Raw genomic sequence first — 10,879 nt, 5'->3', positions numbered from 1 at the left:
GTATGCTTACAGGACTTCTTGGCATCACTTGCAACTGGCTTTTCTGCTTGTTTCTTCTTCAGGTATGTCACCTTTTCCACCAAGGAGAGGAGGCGTCCTCTGATTGTTAAATCACTACTTCCATCCAGAGACCCATCTTCATCCAGCTCAATCCCTAGCATGAAAAGAGCACAGAAAATAATTAAGAAGAATATATTTGAAAAAAAAATGAGGAGTAATTCTCAGGTCTTGTAACTTTTTCCATTCATAGTTTCATGCACTGTCTAAAGTGTGACAATTTTGAGTTTTCCTCCTTTCTCTTTTCAACAAGAATAAATTATGGGCTGAGCAAAGATCAAAGACTCTTAAGAGCAAAGGTCACTCATTCTCTTTGGGCTGATCCTTTGGGCCTTTTCTGGCTTGGAATGTCATCTGCCTGCACCTGTCATCCATCTCCAACTAATCGCTCCACATCACTTATACCCAACCTCTAACCCCTCTTCCAACCAGAAGTGTCAGTACTTTAGTAACTTGAGAGACAAATAAAAGGCACAATTAGGTGTCCTAACCATTGAATGCTTTATATCTGTACTAATAATTCTAATGTTTTAGCGTATCACTTTCTTTATAGGATATATAGGGTATAAATTCAGATAGTCACTGGCTCTTCATTCACAAAATGAATAGATTTTTATCTTTATTTTTAAAAAAGAGAAACATGGTTCCATTAGTGATGTTTGTGTGGTGTGTGTGTGAATAGCTCTTTTTCTTTCATTGAATGACAGGGTTTATCCACATCATTTCATGAAGGAATAAAGATCCTATCAATTCTATTTTGAAAGTTCTTTAAAAAGAAAGATTTTTAATAAATTTGGATTACAGACATAAAATAATGGAAGATTTCCTTAAGTACTCCTTAATTTCAAAAGATACACACTAGATTTCCTAGGCCAGTCCTAAAATGTGGCCCTTTATCAATTCAAATAAAATTGCTTTTAATCAAATCTCTTGCCTTTATTTTAAAAACTAATTGTATTTGGCGTATAACTAGTAAACAAGAACCTCACATATTCAATATATACAATTTAATAAGTTTTGACATATTCATATATATATATATATATATATATATATATATATATATATTACCACCATCATAAGCAATAGATATAATTCTGTCACCTGTATCTTTGGGCTGAATTTCTTATGTGTTTTTTTGTTACTGTTGTGAGACCATGTAACACAAATTGGACCCTCTTAACAAAGTTGTGAGTGCATAACACAGTAGATTTAACTACAGGCACATATTATATAGCAGATTTCTAGGACCTACTCATCTTGTGACATGGAAATTGTACAGCCAGTGACTAAAACAATTTAACACTTACTCTCCCTTCTAGAAGCACCCAACTACATGCTCACTCCTCCTTTATTGCCAATGAGAAAAGAGGGAAAAAAGAGACAATTTCAGTCATCTTCGTCTCAGTGTCATTGCTTCTGATTTTTCCATCCCTCATGACCTGCCACACATTTTGCCAAACAAAACATTCTTATTATGAACCTCTAACCAACTTCTAATACATAGAGATACTATCATACTCTTAACAAAGATACTATTCACGTATGTAGGAAGCTTTAAACTCCTGTATAGACTAAAATTATGTTACTAATAATTGTAAGTCAAGGATATCTTACCACAATGTGTCATCAGATCCTCATGGAAATCCAAGAGCTGGTCACGAATCTCTTCAGGACATGGACATTCACTTTTATCATCCTTAAAATTCAGAAGCATATTGATCTGAAAATAGAAAAAGCAAAACATAAAAAGAAAGGAAATTTCAAGAATGATACAGAAACAGTAAAATGAAAAGTGTTCAAAATCAGTTTTCAAGTATTCACAAATTATTCTTCAATAAATGATAAACCACAGTTTATTTATCATTCCACCAAAAATACCTTTGCATCACAAAAGAAGCTAAATCACCTACAGCTCACCAGGACAGAAAACAATCACACAATATTGATCCCTTTTTCTGAATTCAACTATATGTTAGATTCTTGCATATTTTTAGAATCCTTCACTAAGATATCTACTAGTAACATTAATGGTTTAAGTTGTAGCACAATTTCTTCTATGTTTTAGTTTTAGACACAGTAATATAAAATTTATAGATGAATAATATTCCATATCTAATAAATTATTCTTGTCACTTTTTGCTACATTTTTATTTTGTGATTACTATAAATTTATATGCTATTTTTAGAAATAATACAGAGTTCTTATATGATTTTTACTCATCTCCACTGCTAACATTTTCCTGTCCTCAGTTTCCCACAGAGACAATAAATCACTTTGCCATAATAAATAATATTTATTGTATTAAGAGTACAATATTATGACATGTGTATCACCACTGATACAGCCAAACACACAGGACAAGATTTTCCTTTGCCTCCAGGGTCCTTCTTGTGACCCTTTTATAATTATACCCTCTTAGCACCTCTCATCTTTAACCCCTGATAACTTCCAAACCATTATCCATCTCTGTAATTCTGTCATTTTAAGGATATTTGAAAAAGTAAAATACAGTATGTATGCATTCTCATATCCATTTTTTAAAAAGTTACTTGACATACACACACACACACACACACACGGTACAATGTTTTGATACACTTAGCACTATATAAAGATTAAATCAGATCAACTAGCAGAGCCATCTTCTCATATACTTGTGTCTGCGTGTGTGTGTGTGTCTGTGTCTGTGTCTGTGTATATGTGTGTGTGTGTGTTCATGTGTTAAGAAAATTCCATGTAATCTTTTGTTGTCTGTAGGATGTGTAGTGATTTCCCACTTCATTCCTATTAGGTAGAATTTGTGCCTTTTCTTTGTCAGTCTTTTTAAAGGTTTGTACATTTTGTTAATATGTTTTAAGATTTTGAGTTCATTTTTTTCTCTTGTGGCCTTCTAGGGCTGCGGAGATGGCTCAGTAGAATAAGTGCTTGCCTGGCAAGCACAAAGGCCTGAGTTCAATCCCTGGTTCTGAAAAAAAAAAAAAAAAAAAAAAGGAAGGAAGGAAGGAAGGAAGGAAGGAAGGAAGGAAGGAAGGAAGGAAGGAAGGAAGGAACTTAATTGTCTTATGGCCTTTTTTTTCAAATTTCTCTAATTTCTGACCTTGTCCATACTAGTTCCCTTGCTTACTTATTTGATACATAATTTTCTCTTCGTACTTAAATTTTTTCAGTGGATTCTTAGATTACTGATCTGCTTGCCTCATTTACTATGTTCATTTACTGTCATACATTTCCTTCTCAGAGCTTCTGTAGGTGGATCATAGATCTTCACAACTGATACATGTATTTTCTCTTAGTCTGGTATATTTTTAGTTTGCCTTGAAACTTCCTCCTTGAATGGATTGTTGGAAACTCCATTGTTCAAATCTTAAGAATTAAGAGACTTTTCTGAAATTGTTTTGTCCTTGATTTCTAATTTCATTTTAAGATGACTAAAAAAGAAAATCTGTATCATTCTAATTCTAAGAAATTTGGACAGATTATCTTACAGTCTTGAATATGTTCCATCTTTGCAGATATTTCATGTGACTTGGAAATAATACCCTTTCTGTTGCTTGGCAGAATGTTCTACAACACAGATTCTATTAAGTGATGATGTGAAGATTCTTGGTTGGTTTTTATGCTTAGTTATCCTCTCGGTCATTGAGAGGGGTATTGAAGTTTATGGTACAATTGTGGATCTATTTCTCTTTTAACTTCTAAAAGTTCTGGTTTCATAGTTTTGCAGCTCTGCTATTTACTGTATACCCATTAGTCTTCATGCAGACAAACCCTTTATCAATACACAATATTCCTGTCTGGTAGATTGATAGATAGATAGATAGATAGATAGATAGATAGATAGATAGATAGATAGATTTTTGCTCTGAAATCCATATGATGTGGTCACCTCTGGTTTCTTTCCATTTTTTCTAGTTTTATACCTTTTTTCATCTTTTCACAACTTTTATTTTTTCAACCTATTCACACCATTATATGTGAAGTGAATTTATTGTAGACAGCACATAGTTACATTGAGTTTCTAAACCTGCTCTGCTATTTTCTGTCTTTTAATCAGTATACAGCAGTTATTTCCTACAATGGCTTGTAAGCTGATGTCCTGGCAAAGCTCCATGTGGTCACAGATAGAACTTTTCAGAGGTGTGAGATCTAGAGTACACGATACTGGGACTAAGGATGAAATGGTAGGGTCAATGATACAATGCTAGACTTACAGATGCCCCCTCCAGAGTGTATGGTCTGCCCTCAGGGTGGGCAATGTGGATAGAACATAAGGGACAGAAAGAGGGCTGATGCTGTCACTTGCTGCTGTTCCTTTTGTTGCTACCTCTTACCTACTGTGCGATGCCCTCTGTCATCCCACTCTGCCTTGGAGTCAGCTGACTAAGGACTGAAATGTCTACAAACTATGAGCTGGAATAAACCTTTATTTTATTTCAGCATCAATAAAAATAAGTAAGACATTTACATTCATGCAATTACTAATAGGCTATAATTGAAGACTCTCACCATCTTATTTGCTGTTCACTTCTTCTAATTTGTTTTTGCTGACATTCTGTGGATCACGTGAGCCACATTTAGAACCTCATTTTACCTATCAATGGTTGTTCTCAGTGTATGTCTTTGAATAACTTTTTAATAGTTGCTCTGGGCATTAACTTTACTGATAGCAACATCTTATCAGTTTGAATATAGAAACCTTATCTCCTTCTATCTCCCTTTCATCCATCCATTTCATATGTCTTAAAATGTCTTAATACATCCATTTAGAACATCAGACAGATTTATAATCTATGCTCAAACTACCAAGCATAATTTAAAACACCTCAGAAGAAAAATGCATTATATTTACATATATTTTAAGTTTCTAGTCTATTTTCCTTCCTGCTTTTCCAAACCTCCTTTTTTCATCACTTTTCTTTGATTTAAAGAACCTCTTCTAGCTTTCTCTGAGAGCAGGCTGGCTACAGTCAAACTCTCATAATACTCCCTCAGTTGAGAATTTCTTAATTTCCCCCTTACACCTAATTTTTTTTTCATGAACATGAAATTTCAGGCTGACAAGCATTTATCTTCAGTATGTGAGAAATGATATTGAGTTCTCAATGTCATTTTCAAGATATTTTTCCTTTGTCATTAATTTTCAAAAATTTGGCTATAGTGTATCTTACCATAGAATTATTTGGGTTTTAATTAGCTTTGTGAATTTCTAACTTCAAATCAACTTTCAGTGAATTTGAAAGTCGTCAACCATTATTTCTTCCATTGTGTTTTTTTTTCTTTCTTTTTGTCTTCTTCCTCCTACCCTCCTGTGACTCTAATGCCATGAATGTTTAAATCTTCTGTCTTATTCAAGCTGTGTTTATTTGGTGCTTACTTTCTCCCTTTTCCTCAGAAGGAGTTGGTTCTACCATTCTGTTTTCAATCCAGATTCTTTTCTCTGCTTGCTCCGTTCTACAGTTAAACTTATTCACTTAATTTTTATCCAGTTATTGTAATTTTTACATTTAAAGTTTCCATTGGGTTCTTCTTTGTACCTTTAGTTTCTTGGCTATGATTTTCTTTGTCTTTTGTCTCCATTTTGGAGCAATTTTGTGATAGATGTTTCAAAATGTCTTCATAATTATATCTTCATCATCTTAATATTATCTTTTTTTATTCATACTTTTCCAGGTTCTTGGTATAAAAAGTGACTTAATTGAAATCTGAACATTTTGGTCACTATAGTAAAAACTTTAAAATCTTACTCAAACCCATGGCTTAGCTAGGTTCTTCTGACACTGTTCAGGGAAGGAGGATATAAGAGGACTGGGAGAGTATCCTACTCCTGCTGGGCAGGGGAAGGACTGAGAGAAAGGGCCACGCACTGTGGGTAGGCGTAGAGTCCTGGTTCCCAGCTACCTATTTGTTGACATCCTCTTGCTGGACAGGGTCAAGGTGTCTTGTTACTTCTTCCACAGTCTCTGCTGACATTCTGTAAGGAGCAGCCCTTGTTACCACAACTTAAGGATAAAACCCAGAGCTCCCTCCTTGGCAGACATCTCATTACCACCTGGTGAGGCTGGACATCAAGGCTCCCATGCATTCTTGGCCAGAGAGGGTGGGGAAGAGCTTAGCTGTAGCAGTGTAGTTGTTATTGAAAGATTTTTTCTTGCTAAGCCTTCCCTCTCCTGGACTTCTGGCTGCTGACAGAAAGCTTCAGTTAAAATTGTCTTGCTATGCTCCTGGCATTCCTTAGATGCAGGCTTCTTTATATGCAAGTCTAGGACAGAACAGGCAAAATGGAAATCCAGTGATCTCACCACCGCTTCACTCCTGGAGCCCTGGGTTCCACAGCCAGTCACCCATCTCTTGACCTTGCAGGGTCCTTGTGTTGCCTTATGTGTAATATCCAGGATTTCAGTGTACTTAGCAGAACAGAAAAGAACACAGGCATTCTATCTTTTCTGAGGCAGAAGTCTTCAACTAGTAGTTTAACAGACAGAGACTAGCATTGTTTTCTGCTCAGGAAACACTGGTTATATCAAAAAACAAAACAAATAAAAAAATTTAAAAAACAAAATTCTATACAGTTTGCTTGAAAAAAAAATAACATTCCAGTGAGATAAAATAGTATTTCTGAACATTTTCCTTCTGAGCTAATTTGGATAGAGGTAAACCATAGGTGAGATATCAAAAACATTTGAGATTTGTATCTTTGATTCAACCTCCATCTCAGCAATTTTCCACACTGTGTCCCACCCTGTGGCAGATTCCAGAAAGTTCTCAAGCCCAGACTAGCTTCTTCTCAGATTCAGGCATGTGCTGGTGATTCTACTCCCTCCTCAAGAGGGAGGTAAGGAAAAAAAAAATGTCCACAAATAAGGTGATTGACCTTTGTGGACACGAAGTGGCAGAGGCAGTTGGTTCTTTTTTAGGGGATCAAATCAAAAGCCTGTGGTACTGCCTGAGGTGCCACGGGCAATGCCTCGTAAGCCACAGCAGAGCCATGTGGTCGGACACTGTTACTATTTATAGAACATTAGACTCTGGCATTCTGGGCTACTCAAAACATCTGTGATGTCTCTGGTATCTTCAGTATTTTTAAGTATGTCTTCTTTTTAAAACAAGCAAGTGGTTTTGGGGGGTGAAACTATGACTATTGACTAAATCAACCTGACTAGTTTAGGCAGAAGAGGGGGATTATAATGATGATACAGTTTTGCAAAAGATCATCAATGAACTAAAATCCAAAGTTAAAAAAAAAAAAATCTTCTTGCATGCCTGTACCTGCTCCTGGGGTGGCGACCTGAACTCCTTGGTTTTCCTGGCTGTGAGTGCAGCTGACATGTTTAAGGCTTGCATGACTTCATTATATCGAAAACGTTGATTGTCTTGGAGCTTAGCTACAAAGTCGTCTGAAAAGGCTACAATGGCTTCTATCCGGTGCCGGACTTGGCAGTCACAGAGGTACTGAAGCAACAGGCACATCTACGAAGACAAAATAAAATAAATCTTTTAATAGTTAATGCACATCAAATCATCATTGATGTTCAGCTATTATTCTCCTTTAAGAATAGTATTCTCATGCTGTGTGGGCCGCACTGTACTCAGCACCAAGAGATGAAGTATAATTTGCCTAAGTCCAAATGGCCAGTACATGTCCCGTCAGTGGACCCTTACTCGTGTGCCTCCCCTGCAGCCCCAGGTGATGAGGAAAATGAGTCATAAGGAACAGCTGCGTAGGGTTCTCTGGGAAGAGTTTCTACCACTGCTAACTGACTAGAAACACATATAAGTGATTGTAGCCTGGTTCCTAGAGGAGGGGCGTGGTGTCTCTTAGAAGGAAAACTATAGGCTGAGCATCACAGAGCAAAAAGACGCAAAGATCTGGTTCCTGGTGACATCAAAGTTCCTGTACAAATTCTAAAACTACAAACTTTGTCTGTGAGCATGCACGTTACATAAAGGGAAAATACTTCCTCACTAGTGAGCTTGGTGTTTCCTATGTTTCCCCTTTCTCTCTTTCTTTCCTTTTTCTCCCCACCCCCTTGGTACTCGGCATTGAACCCAAGGTCTTTGTTCAAGGCTTCATTCCCCAGTTGCACCCCCACCACTGTCCTTTTTTACTTTGCCACAGTCTCACTGACTGGTTATGTTTCCCAAGCTGCTTGCAGTACTCCTGTCTCAGTCTCTCAGAGTGCGGGGATTACAAGTGCCACCTCAGTGCCCGGCTAGCTGAGTGCTTTCTCATAGGACACCGAAGGGATTTTTCACTGACAAAGTATGTATGTTGGCAGAAACACATCCATGAGATCATGTCCTGCCAAGTTTAGGAAAACATGTATACACAATTCAAGCCAACTGTGATACAAATCCACAGTGGTATTAAAGAGGATGCTAAACTCCTGCTGGTCACCAAATGCAATATAACCACTTCTGTCCACCTGCAAGAGAAAATTTTCTGTCATTCTCTAGAATTGGCTGGTATCCACCTACTTCTCCATCCCTTTTGTCAGCACATCATGACCACCACCTTCAGGCCTGGACCAGCCTGGTGGCAGGCTGCCCATGAGCCAGACCTAGACATCCATCTCTTTCCCTTATTCATTTTCCTTGCAGCAGCCAGCAGGGCTCTCCTGACCCAGCATCTCAGTGTCTTGTGTGCGGAGATCCTACTCCTTCCTATACTTTGTCTTCAGTTCAAAACTCACCATCTCTGAGAGGCCTTCCTTCCCCTTCCCAACTGTAACCCAAATTTTCCTCCCTCTGGTAATCCATTCTCTTACTTTAGAGTATTTAATGCGGTTAGCAGTAGACATTTTACAGGAAATGCAGAAGTTAGCACCATTTCTCGCATGCTGAGCTTTCCAGAGCCAGCTCATGTCCACTTGCTTCCTTGGCTCAGGAAGCAGGCCAGAGTATCATTTATATAGTTCTGATGGAGAGAGTGAGCAAGAAACCATGCCAACATGCAAATTCACACTGTTTCTAATGAAATATAGAAGCAGAAGAAAAGACATTCCATACATCTTGGTGAGCACAAAGACAGACGATGTCTTTGGTTCCTCAGAAACTTCCCAGGGAGGGGATTTTGCTTCGTAAGGATGGTCACATGCAGTGGTGACCAAGTATGCTAAGTGGGGAAAGGAGGAGAGAGAGGTCAAGTGCCTCAAATGTCAGTCATGCCAACATTATGCAGTGAAATCAATTTGCAGAAATTCACAGGAGCAATAAGAAAAAAGTAAGTTAATTTTATGAAAGACTCCACATACCTAGAGAAAGACAAACAGACATAGAGACAGGCAAATTTTAACACTTTAACACTTAGAAGTGCTGAAATTCACATTCATCTTTTTCCTGGTTACCTGCAGTTTAACTGGCTCGGGCAGTTTCATCTGGAGCAAGCCTTCCTTGGGACATTTACCCCCTTTGGCATCTTCTTCCCCTGCTCCTTCCAGCTTTGGGTCTTCAGTACTAAGTTCTTTCTCCAGCACATCACTCTCCTCCTCTAGAGGGGCAGCTTCCTTGAACACGCTGGGCTCAATCAGCTGCAGAATGTGTTTCAGGTCCTCATTGTGAAAGATGCCCATGATCAGCAAAGTATAGAAGAGCTTGATAAGAGGCACAAAGAGGAATTCGGTGGTCCCACCAACAGGGTCCCGTGCGTGGAGGCTGCCCTCTTTAACAGCTTCTGTCAGCATCTGGATGGTCTTGGCCTTGAGGATGTCCAGTGGGAACTCAGGACTATACTGATAACATTCATTACTGATGCTTACAAAGCTGGGGGAAGAAAACTGCATCCGTGGCCTGAGAGAGGTACTGAGGCCGATGCCAGGGAGGCCATGCTTCTTGTTCTCATCAGGGAAGAGGGTGATGCTCTTGGTTTCCTCGGTCATGGGGACAATGAATTCATTGTTCATCATGAGCCTGGCAGTGGCGTAGGAGCTAAGATGGATGTCAATCAGCAGGTCATAGTAGCCAGAACGCAGCAAGCCAGGCATGTACTTGTTCTCGATGGCATAGAGCAGCTGAGGCTCATCCACGTGGCTGCACAGGGCGTGGGCCACCCGGTGGTTCCCCAGAGCACAGACTGCAGAGTACAGCCGGAGGGTGTGATAGTGAAACTTCAGCAACTCCTCCTGCTCTGTCAACTCTAAGATGTCAACGGATCTGCGGAACAGGAGAGGAAAAAGGCATCCAAGTTCAGAAAGGACCAGCAGAGATATTGTTTTGGGTTTTTTTTTTATTTTATATATTTTTTTTTTTCTGAAACCAGGGATTGAAGTCAGGCCCTTGCACTTGCCAGGGAAGCGCTTATTCCACTCCCCAGCCCCTAGCAGAGGCCCTGCTATCACAGTCTGGGTCTAGCATGGATTTTAAAATGTAGTGGAATAAATTAGACCCACATGTGTAAACAACATACTGTCTCCCTCGTATAAGAAACTGAAAGAGTAAATAAGATTCAAAAGGTACAATAGATATTGTGAAAGGGAAAGAAACTTCTCAAGAAGGAAAGAGAAACTGGAATGAGGGAAAGGAGAAAAGAAAGGAATATCTGTATCTATATGTGTAACTACTTACACGAGATAGCTAAAATAATTATACTACTAATTTCTATTAGTTCATTCAAAAGAATAGTTGTGTTTATATTGTTTGATCGATCTTACATGCCTGTATCTGGCAATCTGAATAACTACTCTGAAGACCACAATATGTAATGCAATAACCATTGTTGATTTCCTATCATCTTGTTTTGAAATTCAGTATCATTTCATTGTTTTCTATTATTGTCTTTAAAATTTTTAAAAAGGGAAAATAAACTGTGTTTCCTCCATTAAG

At 38.3% G+C, this 10,879-nt stretch overlaps 1 protein-coding gene across 6 annotated transcripts in view; it reads right to left on the bottom strand.

Moving 5' to 3' along the window:
* The window catches only part of Ryr2 (ryanodine receptor 2), a 681,083-nt gene that overhangs the window by 190,144 nt on the left and 480,060 nt on the right, over positions 1–10,879 (bottom strand). For all 6 annotated transcript variants that reach the window (XM_023700826.1, XM_023700825.1, XM_023700827.1 and 3 more), the window contains exons 37-40: positions 9,406–10,210; positions 7,328–7,528; positions 1,675–1,780; positions 11–154 (exon numbers count right to left, since the gene is read on the bottom strand). In XM_023700826.1, coding sequence (XP_023556594.1) covers positions 11–154; positions 1,675–1,780; positions 7,328–7,528; positions 9,406–10,210 — 1,256 coding nt within the window. The remainder of the gene's footprint in view (positions 1–10; positions 155–1,674; positions 1,781–7,327; positions 7,529–9,405; positions 10,211–10,879) is intronic.

The sequence above is a fragment of the Octodon degus genome, unplaced genomic scaffold (assembly GCF_000260255.1).
Source record: "Octodon degus isolate 3935 unplaced genomic scaffold, OctDeg1.0 scaffold00127, whole genome shotgun sequence".
Taxonomy (NCBI): Eukaryota; Metazoa; Chordata; class Mammalia; order Rodentia; family Octodontidae; genus Octodon; species Octodon degus.
Note: the sequence above shows the minus strand (reverse complement) of the source record. Positions and strands in the feature narration are given on the sequence as shown.